General features: G+C 35.8%; 1 protein-coding gene across 1 annotated transcript; it reads right to left on the reverse strand.

Moving 5' to 3' along the window:
• Window positions 1-103: 103 nt before the first annotated feature.
• Window positions 104-13,878, reverse strand: LOC127789105 (uncharacterized). The gene is made up of 12 exons (XM_052317887.1): window positions 13,539-13,878; window positions 11,746-11,961; window positions 10,510-11,631; window positions 8,520-8,642; window positions 7,404-7,585; window positions 7,097-7,328; window positions 6,736-6,945; window positions 5,508-5,636; window positions 4,412-4,480; window positions 2,305-2,427; window positions 850-900; window positions 104-762 (listed from the first exon to the last, which is right to left on the reverse strand). Exons 1-12 carry the CDS (start codon window positions 13,776-13,778, stop codon window positions 595-597), a joined length of 2,865 nt encoding a protein of 954 aa, XP_052173847.1. The 5' UTR covers window positions 13,779-13,878; the 3' UTR covers window positions 104-594.
• Window positions 13,879-15,026: the final 1,148 nt, after the last annotated feature.

Raw genomic sequence — 15,026 nt, forward strand, 5'->3', positions numbered from 1 at the left:
TCCCTGCGGTAGAATGTTGTTTTAGCGGAAAGCCTGTAGAAAATATATTTCAACTAAAAGCAACATCTTTAATCTAATTTCTATTACAATTACGATGGCAATAGAAAGAAAGAGGCATCAAGCTATTTTTGTAGTACAAAACTAAACATTCCGTTCAAAATTCGGGGGCTTACCCTGCGCCCGCATTCACCTGTCAAAATATATTATTGGCATTTGGCCAGATACAAATAAGATTTGTGTACAGGACTATCTACTCCCTCACCCCGAAAATTGGTACAACGGTCGGGTCTCGGTGGCTTCAAAAGTAGAGGGAGGGTGTGGATAACATTAAAAGCTATAATAATTACACCAAACAACCCTTGTAGAAGAATAACTTAACCTCATTAGCACATGTTTGGTAGCTGGCTGGGGGAAACAATAGGACAAGTTCTCTTCCTTTCTATTCATTCTCCTTAGCAACAAGCACAAAAATCATATGCTTCCAACCATCTTTCTCCGATCTCATAAATGGTGTCTTGTATAGATGATGTTGGGTGATTTTACCTTTTTCGCTGGCCGTATTCTAATTGAAATTGTAGTTACTGCAGATTATTATTAAGACCAGACGTGTTCACTGCTAGACTTCTTTTGTTTCTTCTTTTTCCTCCATTCTTGTTTGGTCTCTGTCCTCGCTTCAGAACGTTTTGAATGCCATGATCGTATCTCAAGTAACTTTGATTTTGCATCTCGGAAGAGTATGTCGGACTTTAAAGCCATCAATTGCTGGGGTGTCAAGCACAAGAAGTGGGTTTCAGGTTCTCCCGATTGATAAAACAATGGCCCAACGACATTACTGATAAACATACTCACCTTGAGATGATCCATCGCTGCAAGGTTGAAACCAAGAGTGTCTTTGCATTCCTGAAATAATATATTATTCATCCAATCAACTGAGCATTTGCAGATCTTCAAAATTTACTGTAGTTGCAAGCAAATGTTGCGATGAGAAGCATCAAGCAGTCGAAGTTTGATGCAACTGAGTGCAAGTGATCAGAAAACAAATAATAATGAAACAAGTCTGACATGAGAAGTAAGAAAATATCAATAGAATCATTTAAGCAAGTTTTTCTGTAAAGGATATTAGATAAGAACAAGAAAAGAATGTTGAAACGATGAAGCTAACCATCATTTTCTTTAGATAAAATTGTTATGTTGCTCACGTCAGGCAAACCCAACGCAGACAACAGAACAAATATCTTTCTTTAGATTAGTGCTTTCCCTCATAAGAATGAACAAAAGCTTCTAATTTGATAATTGAATAACTTTGAAAACTTATGTTGTCAGCAAGAGAATAATCTTCTCCTTTGAGAATAATCAAAAAGAAAAATGGAAAGCGTTCAATTGAAACATGAAAACGTGATTAAGTTGGTCCTAGATATTCTTCGGGACAGAGTGGAAGAAAGGAGATTCTGGAACGAGGGAAAGAATCCAATGGGTTCAAAAGAATTGAATGCAGAGACATATGAGGTGAAATTCTCATGTATGTTCTGTAGAGTGGGTAGAGTGGCAGTAAGGGTGACATATCTGTCAACTTTTCCACTATCACCCCCAAAAAACCAAACTCTGCCTTAAAGTGAATGCATACAATTCAGTTTCACAGAGCCTGCTGCAGATGCTCCAATGCCAATTAAAAAATTGACCTGGGAAACAGCTAGTTTTGCTCCAGTAATGTCAAAATGATTTTTGGGTCGATTGTGTCAAGAAAAAAAAAATGTCAAAACAATTTGAACTCAAACCATCATGAAGCCAAGTCACACAGCAATGTTTGAACAGACTTCCAAACCTTGCTTTAACAATGAGTTCGATATCTAAAACATTAATGATACAATTTGTGCATATGAGATTTTGTGGAAAACACCGTAGTGAAAGAAAGAATATCCTTGTCAACCCAAATTAAAGATACCAGAAATTGTTTTCCTTCTAAGAGATATATTATTCAAAGGTAAAGTTCTACAAATTCACATTTGATACAGAGTTTTCTATATATTTGATATCACTGAGATGATCAGGATATAATCCTTTATTCCATAATCTGTATTCTTTGCATTAAAATGGGTAAAACTCATACTATTCAACCATAAACTAGGCTCAATATGGGAGAATTTTTACCTCAACTTAAAGATTATGGAACCAATTAAAGAATAATTAAACCAAAGAAAACTGCCTCATGGGTGTGTGGTTGAGGACAAACCCAACCTCAAACATGCAGATAAATAAGGCCTTTAATAAACAATCCAAAAGCAGAATTATGAGCAAAATGATTACCTTGACTCTGGAATGAAGAACATCTTTCAGAAGAGTTAAAACAGGTCGAGCAGCCACGGTAGCAATCAGCTGGTTATGATGCAACTGCAGAAGCACTGTAGCAACCCTGCAGACAAGTTCAACCTGCAGCATATGATGTCATTTCAAATCCTTCTATTTCTTGGGTCTAAATCCACCCTGGAATTAGAGCCAAATTCAAATGTTTCCAACAATTATGTAACCAAACAAAGGATTTGAAATTACAAATTCCAAATGACATGGGGTCAAATGACCTTATCCAAACACAACCTTAAAGTATTTATTGAGTATTAAGATTGCCAAATCCCAACTTAGCATTGCTCTTGCAGTAAAAAGACGTTCTTGATTTATCTCTAAGATACAGATGTTAGGTGTCCATTAATACTCCTGTGGATCCAATATTAATCTTATAGCAGATAAAAGGCCATCCATTAAGTGATCCAAGTCGATATCAGAAACTAGTTGACAAGCTAAACTATTTAACTATTAACAAACCAGATATAACCTCTGCCATTAGTGTTGACAGTCATTTTTTATATTCAGCCAACACAAGTCATTGCAATGAACTAGTATGCATTTTGAAATCTTAAAAGTGCAGTTAAATGCGATCTAGAATATTAACGAATTCAAGGACACATATATGCAAACTGGGCAAGTTCCCTATTGAACAAAAGGTCTCCATATATCTTTCTTGAAAGTAACTTTGTATTCTAAAGGGCAAGATATATACAATGGTAGCCCAATCCAATGCTGAATCCAACTAGAAAATCATGACACGTAGCACAAGTGGGTTGATATGATTAAACACATTCTTGCAAAGCTTGGAGCCAAACATACTCTTAAGGAGTTAATGTGTGATCATCAAGCAGAAATCTACAACGCCTACAATCTTGTATTTCATGAAAAGACAAAAACATATAGAATTCGATTGTGACTTGGCCCAGAGAAGTCCCAAGAATAGCTTTTAGATTTCTCATCAAAGTTTTAGGAGCTGGAGTAAATTTTAGGGTTTATTTCATATAGACCTTTGTAGTTATGGGTCATTTTTTAGGACACTTTTTATGGTTTTAATCCGGTATTATAGGTCCCTATAGTCCGTTTTATCTTCGATCCGTACATTTTGTTAACCCAGAAATTAACATCATTAGCAGACTTATTTCCAACAATGACATCTTGGTATCCACATCCACAAGCAATGGTGGTACCAAAATAACATAGTTTGAAATAAATATACCAATGATATTAGTCTCTAGATGAAATGATGAATAAAATGTGTTGACAAAACAAACCATCAAAACCTAGAATGCCTAATTCAAACCACAAAGGCCGTCATTTTCCCAAATCATAGTGGGATTATACATAATTTACCCTAAATTTTATTTATAACAAGCTTAGAACACATTGAATGTATGCTCTAGCTTGAGAGGGAAGGTTAAAAGGGTGTTAGTACATTAGGCCATCAATTTATGAGGGTCATATTTGCATGCAGTCTTCGCCTTTTTCGCAAAGAGAATATTTCCACAATTTAAACCCATGACCCTCCAGTTACAAAATGACTAACTTACCGTTGCTACCAAGGCTCACTTGAAAGAAAACATTAATGGAAATTTATAAAATTAGGCATATCATTAAGAATATAATTATAATACCTGTGGATTATACTTCTAGACATAAATACAACCTAAGACAACCCTAATTGGTTGTCCAATATTTCACAATTCTATGTCAAGTGTGTGCATATATTATAAAGGGTTTGTCCCCAACGCATAAGGCTCTGTGCTTTGCAATGGTTGGGGAGAATATTTTTTGTACACAACCTTATCCTTGCTTTGCAAAAAGGTGAATTCCATAACTAGAACCAATAGACTTCCAATCAAAGAGCAGTTTTACAATTGCTACCAAGTCTCACCCTCTCAGCAAAGTGAACATATATAAAAGAAGTTATCTTCAAAATTTTGTGATACCCATATGCCAGAATGATGCTCAAAAATGAGAATATTCGGGTTAGAAAAAAAAAACACTAGCAAAAGAGATGCATGCATTTGTGTGTATTCCACTACTTTGAATCATTAAGTGTAGACAATCTAACCTTATCAGGGATCATTGCCCAATCCTTCAAGTAAGACAAAAGCTTCAAGGCATCTGTGAATGGTAAAGCCTGCAAGGTAAATATTTGCTTAAAAAACAGCCTTTCAATATCCATATATTCAGATTGAAATCATAAAATAACTAACTCTTTTAAGCATCACTTAAATACACAAGTAAAAGGACAGACATAAGTAGGCCAGACACAAATAAGCAAGCAATTTTCAACCAAACAAAACATAAGAGAGAAGAATAACAGGAAATATTCAACATGAGAAATGCAAAATTTCAAAAGTGAAAAAGACTACAACCTAATACCTTATTACAACGTAAAAACATCAATCAACATCCAATCTTCATAAAAGGAAAAAAAACAAAAAAATTAATTATTCAGAACTTGCAAGGTGATCCAATTCCAACTAACCATTTATCACTATACACATTATTTAGCATGTCTAACACATATTTTACTGTCCCATGAGCAACCAATATTGGACACATCAAATGGCATGTCTGACATATTTCAAAGGTTCAGACGAAGTATTTTACGAGATATATATTGGATATGTAATGTCAGCAATATTTGGAGAATCAATGCTTCATAGGGTAAAACCATAGGTAAGATCTAATAACATCATCAAGTATAGAAACAATTAAACCTTCTAAACACAATCAGTTCCCACCTTATTGAACAAAAACAAATATTATAAGGGACTTTCAAAATATTATTTACCAGATAGAGAAAATCAAAATAGTTGAATCTAAGACCCCTAAATGATGGTTACACGAAAATGACAATTTTGAGAAATTCAAATTGAGGCAGCTGTGATAGCAATCATATCCAAGTCCAATGCAATGATTTAACTAATCCTTAAAATCAAGGCAGTGGATCATTGAAATTGCCCAAGATTAAGATGAATCAATATCCTCTAATTCATCTGGCCAAACTAGCCAAGTTAGAAGTACAAAGGTCCAGCAAATTCAAGCAGAGTCGTGTTACAAAAGGGAAAGAAAAGTCTTGCACGTCTGACTGCCAATAGTTGTAGTTCAAACACCAAAATTATTTTGCACCCCACATTACTACAGTACCATCAGCTTACCAGTAGTGTCTGCTCTAGATCATTCGTATGAACATTTGAAAGTGCACGAATAACATAATTAGATGGAGAGAGCCCGAGCATAAGAATGTTTGGTTGGAAGTCTGCAACTTTTCCTCTTGACTTCTGCTCCTGAAAATTTGCATACAAGTTTCAAGCCGTAAGATTTCATTTTATGGTAGTACCACCTTAAAGTGAAAATCCGATAATTTCAGGTATCAAGTATAATGCCCAAGTTAGTTGCATATTTCAAAGTCTTCATTCCAGGTCTGTTCTTAGTGTTTGGAAAGATATCTTACAATTTAAGCCATTTAACCATGCCATTAATTAGCTTGGCATCTCAACAAGTTACAACAGGCTCCAGAATTGCCCAATCATCAATTCCCTCCCTTAATTTTGGGAAAGTTTTGTATAAAATGCCCTAGGCTTATATTGATACAGAATTAAAAAAGTCAAACATCCTTTATACTGCAAGGTCAAATCAAACTCCACCAAGTTTTCTTGCTATGGCAGGCAATTAGATTAATCAGCAATGATAACCTTATTTAGAGAATGTAAACAACGATTTATTTCCTTTTTTTTTTTTTTGATAAGTTGAAATAAAAAAAATAAGAACGAGAACAATAAAGTTAAATTTACATCAATGATATCCACCTTCTTCCTATCCTTTCTCTCTCACCATATTCTGAGAATGAAAAAGTAATTTGATCGAAAGTAAGGCATTTTTACAAAAATGACATCTTTTAAAATACAAGTAGAATTTGACAAATTCTTGATCAAATGCCTTGACGTTAACAATTTGGTTTTTATGGAGGGTATGCTATACAGAATTAACATCTATAATCATTTTCTTGGCACCTTCTTGAAGTTGTTTACTTCTATTTTTTATTTTTTATTTATTTATTTTTCTCGCTTTCTGAGTGGTTAAGCTGCTTCCTCTTGAGCTTTTACTAACAGAGGATCTACCTATGTAAACACAAACAAACAGGAAGAAAGCAGTCCAAATTGCCAATCACACAAGAAGGATGAGACCTTCGGACAACAGACATGTATTATTAAGACATAAGAGTTTTTACCAGACCTAAAATGAGCAAATATATGTTATCTTGCAATGCAAATCACAGATTGAGTGGACACTAAAACCTGCCTTTTATCCTTATTGAGCATTTTATTATCACAGGCAGATCAAAATAGTTTACACAAAGCCAAGATGGAGAAAATATTTCTTCACCTCGTGTTCAGCAATACGCTTCAGTTCCACTTCGGCCATATCTAATGCCTCAATGATCAAGTCAGTTGTGGTTAAGGTTTCTTGAGTTTTCTTCCCAGCTAAGGCCAGAGCTCCTTCCTCTGGAAGTTCTTCCTTGAGTGCATACCTGTTATCAAATGTATTGTCCAGGTCAGACTCAAACATCTCCTCCAATCTTTTTTCTTTCTCTTCCTGCAAATTCAAATAATATGTTGTTATTAGGGGAAATCGAGATAATATAGCTTCAATTAAATCATGAAAACTGTCGTGAGAAATCATTTAACTGCAGATCAAAATATCGGTCCAAAGCATTTAACAAATTGGCAAATAAAGGCAGCTATACCTCAATGAAAAATGGTTCCTCAGTACGATCCCAGCGGCGCAGTGACCGGTCATGAGATCCTGTGACAACAAAATCACCACGGTTGCTGACCGCAAGACACCAAATTTCAGCATGATGACCCTCAAGAGTCAACAGCAGTTCAAACTTGTCAGCATCCCAGTATTTTACGAGGCGATCTTTCCCAACACTAAACATGTAATGTGTGCTGCGCACAAATTGCACTGCCATAACACTGACCAAAATAAAGAACATAAGATTTATATATTAAACGTCAAAAGCATGAGAGTTCTTTTTTCCAGTGAAGCACCTATCAGCATGAGCAAACATGGATTTATGGCAGTCTCCAAAATCCAAACCCCAAATCTTCAAATTTTTGTCTGCTGAGCCACTGACTAATAATGCCCCATCCGATGAAACATCCATACACAGCACAGGCAGCTTGTGGCCATAGAGTGAAAGAAAAAATTTGAGTGAATCCATAAAGAAGACCTGAAAGGTTTGCATATAAATGCATAATTTAGAGACAATTCAAATCAATTTCACCATCAAATGTTTAGGGTCTTAAAGTTAATAGACAGGTAATTTGCTTTAATAGTATGATGTTAACTGATCTCAGAACTTGATTTGCATGCATGTTATCTGTCACTCTTACTTTGATCATTTAAACACTTTAAAAAAAAAAATCGAAGTTGCTTTTCATCATTCAGTGTACTAAACATACTAGCTATAAGCAGAACTGCTTAAGCATAATAACCCAACAAAGCTACTTCTACCATCCTGAATTCTCCCAAAAACAATTGATTCAAAAAAGACAGAAAGAAATCTCCTGAAATGGCCACTTTTTACTATTCCTGTTTCTTAGCATTAACCTTCAGCCTTCAAGTAACTTGATGTAAAATCATGTTTGTTAAAACCTCATTTTGGGAAAAGATTTCTTTCTATCGTAAGATAAATGTCTATCCTTATGTGCAGACTCACCACTTCCTTTAATTTATTTATTTATTATTATTATTTATGTGAAGAGGCTCAATCCAATTTTTACCCTTCTACAAGACAAATAAAATTCAGCAAAATCAATCTTGCAAAAAATTTTGTTCTATACTAGTGGGACCATTAGGATCTGGAATAACATATTACTTGTGTTTTGACAAAATCTCATGCTTTGATGACTACCATCTTTGGCAAGTCACTTTCTAAAAGTTTGGCTATGGCCTAGATTGTGTTAAATTATGATTATAATAAGAGTATGGGAAGACCACATTTTACCATGCAATTCAACATGCAACAACTTGAATCAAAAACTTGGTCCATAAACTGCTCAAGTGAAAGAAACTATGTTGAAGATTCTAGTGAAATACACAATTTCTTTTATCAAACAAAGGTAATAGGTTAATTGGAGAATATTTAGAAAAGACAACATAACCTTCACAGTACAATCCAACAGTGCAACAGCAATATATTTAGCATCAGGGCTAACAGCAACCACTAGAACATCATCATTCATTTTCATATTCCGCACATGAGAGACTGTCATTTGCTTAGAGTCCTGTAGACCAGACAAGAGGCCATCAAACCAATATATATATAACTTCACTATTTGGCAGTCTAAAGACTACAAGAATTATGAATCAAACTTGAAGCACCATGATAACTTAGAAAACACCAGAGACTCGACAAGAAGGAAAGGTGGGGGGGGGGGGGATTGAAAGATGGACACAGAAAATCATGTACAGTGTACTGTCTACATTTTATACAATAAAAATGTCAAATAAAAGAAATTATAAAGCAGTAGTATAAGTTTTTTTTTATTTACACACCAATAACAACCACAAGCCTTAGTCCTGCCAGGTGGAGTCGATTACATAAATTTTAGACCACTGCAATCTAGAATTCATGTCTAAAGTTCATAATGCTTGATTAGAAGAGTTTTAGACTAGCAAATTTTTTTTTTTTTTTGGAAAAACAATACAGAATGGAAGTGCCTTAGTGAATGCTATTTGCAGATGACATTGTCTTGGTGGATGAGACAAAAGATGGCATGAATATCAAACTTGAGATATGGAAGAACACTTAAGAGTCTAAAGATTTGAAGTATATTGAAATTCAATATATGCAATGTAAGTTTGAAAAAATACTAGTGTGGATGGCATAATGGCAAGGCTTGGAAATCAAGCTATCTCAAGGAAAGATCATTTCAGATATCTATATCTTGGATCACTTATCCAAGAAGATGGGAAGGTAAATGAGAATATTACTCACAAAATTAAACCAGGATGGTTAAAATAAAAGTGCATCTAGCATTTATGTGATAGTATGATTTGTTAAAAGCTAAAAAGGAAATTTTTTTACTATAAGACCAGTTTTGTTATGTAACACAGGATGTTGGTTAGTAAACACCAATATGTGCAAAATATGAACATAACAAAGAAAATGTTGTTAGGATGAATGTGCAACCATACAAGAAAAGATAAAATAGAAATGAGGTCATTCATAATAAGGTTGGAGTGGCTCCAAATGAAGATGAGATGCATGAGACACAATTAAAATGATTTAATTATATGGGAAGAAAACTAATTGAGGCTCCTATTAAGAGAGTGGATAGAATGGAATAAATCATTTGCAAAAACGGTACAAGAAAACCAAGAAAAACTCGGTGGGAGACTATCAAGTAAGATATGGGTTATAAATGCCTTACAAAAGATAAGGCCACAGAGAGAAATAAATGGCAAGATATAACTCCTATAGCCAACCCCACATAGTGGGATTGAGGCTTGATATGTTGTTGTAAAATGCATAGGAAGTATATATTTCCATCCATTTTGAATTGAAAATATCCAACTATACTGAATCAAATAGCTGCTTGAAGTAGCCAGGCAGGAGTTAAAGATGATGTTACTCATACGATTTCCAGAAAGTGAGCTCAAAGCTATTTGCAGATGCAGAGTTACTATTTATTTTTCTTAAAAAAAAAATCCTAAGTTGAATGTGCAAGAATAATTTCATTCATGGCATAAAATTCTCACAGAAATTGCTTATGCAACCAGGCAAACCAAAGGCAATAATTTTGTTTATAAGGTGATCAGGGTAAGAATAACTAGAAAAAAACAGATAACTTGGAAAGAAAATACTCAGCATTGACAGATAAACACTCATCTATTATGGATACAAATTCTAGGAAACAGTACTGGAACCATTCAAGTACATAGATAAACAGCATATTCTTCTAGGAGCAAAGACTCATTACAGTTCAGTAAGATGAACAAGAAGAAGAAATGCTTTCATAGCAAAGATGTTGAAAAATCTGTTTGCAAGGCAAGCATTCTCAAATAAAAAATCAAACCAGATAATAATAAAGGACAAATGATGTCATTTTTAGGGCAGAGAGGAGAAGGATAAGAGCATAAAGAACACACTTGGCCAGGCTTTTGAGTAGTTTGATACTCCCAAAACTTGACATCATGATCAGTACTCCCAGTGACAAAACCATTTCCATCTGAAAAGGCTGCAATTGATTGGACAGATCCACCATGAGCTTCCACTACTTCCACACAAGTACCACTTCGAACATCAATAATTTCTAGTGACCCAGCTTTTGTACCAACAATTGCATACTTGTTACCAGGAACAAATAAACCACACAGACCATATCCTGAATCAATGGTCCGAAGGCAAGAACCAGTGCTTGGATTCCATATCTTCACAGCACTATGACTAGTAGACATCAAAAGTGTATTATCTGAGCTAAGTGTAACACTTCTGACATCAGAACGATGCCCCTGGAGTTCAATAGCATTGGTTTTGGTGGTTGAACTGCTTTCGATAGAATATATTTCCAATAAATTATTGTTCAAAGACAATGCTAAGGTAGCAAGTGAGTTCTTAGGAGTGATTGGACAGAAAGAAATAGAAGAAATCTTCTTGCCAGGCCGTATAGTCTGAATAAGCCTAACTACATCAGATACCTTAACAAAAAGAATATTGCCTTCTTCTCCAGCCCCATGACTAGCATCTCCATTTTCTTGTACATCATCCGCCCCTTTTGTGGATTTCTTCTCCTTTTTCCTGTTAATTCTTCTTTTTGCTTTACGCTTTGATTCAGTGTCATCTAATACACGGAATATCTCTACAGTCTTCCCAGCAACTTGACAAGCCAGTAGATTTCCAGACTTATTGAACCGCACAGTGGCAACTCTATCCTTGCTCTGCCGCTGAATTTCACCAAAATGCTTCAAGACTTCCCATTTGCTTTCTGCTGCTGAGTCCTTATTGTTTACAACTTTTGTTCCATTTATATTAGATACAGACTCTCCATCTACAAAATCATGCTTTATTGTATAAAACCTAAGCTCTGGATCTGCTGACCCAGTGACCAGATACCTCTCATCAGGATCAGTGTCCACAGACCAAATTTCAGTATGATGACCACCGATGATTTGCATACAATGCTGTGCTTCAAGATCCCAAACTCTCAAAAATTTATCCTTGGAGGAGCTTACAAGTTTTTTACCAGAGTCTAAGAAAACAAGATCAGTCACCTGGAATAACCAAACAAAACAAACAAAAATCAGAATGTTGCAGATAACAGGTGGTACAAAGTAAAAACAATAATCTGGCCAAGTCAAATATTCCAAGTAGTGAAACATATAAACCTGGTCGCGGTGCCCTCTAAGGCGAAAAAGCCCAGTCTCACCAACCACATCCCATAAAATAATGTCATTGTCTTTGCCTCCAGATGCAAGCAAAGATCCAAGTTTATTATATCGGAGGATGGTCACTGCCCCTTTATGTCCATTCAGTGTGGTTTCACAGGTTCCTTTCTCTGAATCCCAAATTCTTACTGTGCCATCAGCATAGCCACTTGCTATCTGCAACGAAAACAACATTCTTCCTTATCCATTAACAACACCCCACCCCACCCCCCAACCCCCCGGGGCACCTCAAGAAAAATAGGAAAAATTTTAAAAATGAAAAATGCCACAAAAAACAAGATTCCATACATACAAATATATACTCATATGTCTTGTTGGACGGAAGAGCCACCTCTTGCCACCAAAAAGTACACCATCATTAGATGCAAAAAAAACTACTATTCAGCTTTCAAGTCCTTTTGTTGCTAAGAAAATGTGGGAACTTCTATACATGATTGGAACTGGGATTTATCAAGGGAGGAAAATGAAATTAGTTAATGCCATACTTGAAACTATGGTATATTGGGCAAGAAGCGAGTGAAAGGAAAATACAGTTACTTGCATATTTTTTTTTTTTCTTTTGAGACAACAACCTAAAAAGTGAATTTTCTTATTGACAAATATCCATTCATTTCCTTACAAATATGAGTGGTGACAAAGTCCCCTAAGCTTAATGGTTTACCCTTTCTTTTCTTTTTTCAACATGGTTGGAGTGTTATGAGTCAGCATATTATGTCATATTTTCATGCTTTCATTCAGGATGCTTTTGAGAAAAGCTTGAATGCTATTCCCATAGCCCATATCCAAGAAAGTGGGACTATGAATCTTAAAAATTTTAGAACTATTTGCCATGTGGATAGTGTCTCTGAAAGTCTCTCGTAGATCCTTTCTGATAGACCAAAGCACATAATCAGTTGTGCAGTTTTTGAATCCCAAGATGCTGTCATTGATCATCTTCTAACTCTTGACAATGTCCTAGTGCCAAATGCCTCTTTAGATTCAATATTGAAGAGAAGCTCTAGTAATCTCCCATGTAAACTAGACAATCAGAAAGGCTATGACCCAGTCCGTGAAGAGTTTCTAATATACTTATTGGATAGGATGGCATTTGCTTCCAAGTGGAAGAGTTGGGTTCGGTTTTGTATTTCTACCATTACATTCTTTGTTCTTGTCAATGGGGTTCCCAAACGGTTTCTTTAATAGCTCACAGATTTTGAGACAAGGAGATCTAATATATTCCTTTCTTTTCGTCTCAGACATGGAGGCTTTGAGTCTTATGATTAAAAGGGCAACGGGTGGTGGGTGGGTGAGAATAGATCAGGTTCCTCCGTCAAAGTGTCACGTTAGATATTTTGTACATACTACTTTGCCATTTTGTGGGACATGTGGGAGAGAGTTGAGGCTTTTAGGGGCATTTTTCCTTGATTGGTCAACTGCCTTTATGCTATTCCTACTTCCTACAAAATGAGGAAACGCAGGCAGGTGATCTTATATTAGTGTTCCATGTGCAAGAACAGTGGCGAACTATAAATTGCATGAGACCGCATTAAACCATTTAGCCAATCCAAAATTGTAAACATAAGTTGTCACGCTTACAATCACGAGCCTAAACTTCAAGGCATGCTTTGCTCCACTTTCATCAGATGAAAATTAAACATATGCAATCAAACATTCACAATTGCATCATTACAACACGCGTACATATACATACATATATATATATATATATAGAGAGAGAGAGAGAGAGAGAGTACCAGAGAGGAGGGAGAGGAGGCGACAGAGGTGACGGCAAGAGAGGGACCTCGAGAGGAGGGGGAGGGGGACGGGGCTAGGGTTTTGGTGCAGATTCCTTGCCGAACGTGCCACACGCCGAGCTTCTCCAGCGCCGGGGCGAGAAGGTGCTTGCCGGAGCTGTCGTAGGCGATGTTGCCGTCCACCGACACGATCACTCCGAACGCTGCCGCTGGCTCGTACCGGCGGTATGCCTTCACCATTGATGCCGCTCCCTGCCTTTCTCTCGCCCTCTCGCTCTCTCTCGCTTTGAAGGAGGAGAGCTTCTTGCCGCTTTTGTTCGGGCTTCGGTTGATAAACCTCCCCTGCGGTGTGTAGGGTTTAACTTTAAGCCTTCAAGCCCTTCCCGGGTCGGGCCCACTAAAACCGGGTAATAAATTGGGACGGACCATTAACCCGCCATTGCTATTGTTGTTTTCTCTGTGGCAATTTGTTGAAGTTGTTTGCTAAGACCTTCTTTTACTAATTCAATTACATTAACTATAACCAATCACATAATCTACCCCACCCCACGCCTCTAAAGGCCGCAACATTATTAGCTTTATTTTAATTTTACTAGGCACGGTGAATTTTTGAACAAATTTCTTCTTAAAACTATGATTTGAGTGGTAAGGCCCAAATATCCTCCACCTACCTCTAATATTGGGCTTAGATTAGTTCATCTAGACAACCACTAAAGAGATTGATTGAATGCTTTGTTTAAATTTTTTAATTGGTGAGTTACGTTAAAAGAATTTCATATGTCACTAATAAGTATAAGCATATATGTTACTAAAAATGAATTAAGTTTGAGGAATTCGTTTACCTTTTCAAACTTACCTGGGTGTTAATATTTGATTTGTTATGTTTAATATTTAATAAATTAATCAAAAATTGACATATCATACAAATTTTAAAATTTATTAATTTTTCAAGTACTGTTTACTAAAAATATCTAAATGATCCATTTTGTGCATGCGCGCAACTTGGGATGACCGTCATTGTCCGGCTCGTATTCTCAATTATACCAAGGAAGATAAATAACAGGATTATGCATTTGACTCTTGTGTAGGGCGAGAATCGAACTCATAACTTACTAGATTGACATCAGTATATTGCTCATCCGATACCTCGATCTATGCCCTGGAACAACGCATGCGCACAACTTAGACTATCGATGGTAGATTGGGCAAAAGAATTGGTTGTTAATTGGTTGATTTTAATTTAAATTTCAAGTCAATTATATGCAACTTATGGGCTCCAATAAATGATTTGGTCATTGTGTCTAGTTTAAAATTTAATGACTAATTTAACTTTGATATACAATTGCCAATTTAGCACTTCATCCTGTTTTAAAAAAATAATAATAACTCCTTGAATTCCAATTTGTAGTGATTGATTTGTGGAAAGTCACTCAAAATTTGTTGATTTATTTGTTGTTCAAAAAAATTGCCAACCTGCTAAAATTGATC

Source organism: Diospyros lotus, chromosome 13 (assembly GCF_014633365.1).
Source record: "Diospyros lotus cultivar Yz01 chromosome 13, ASM1463336v1, whole genome shotgun sequence".
Classification (NCBI taxonomy): Eukaryota; Viridiplantae; Streptophyta; class Magnoliopsida; order Ericales; family Ebenaceae; genus Diospyros; species Diospyros lotus.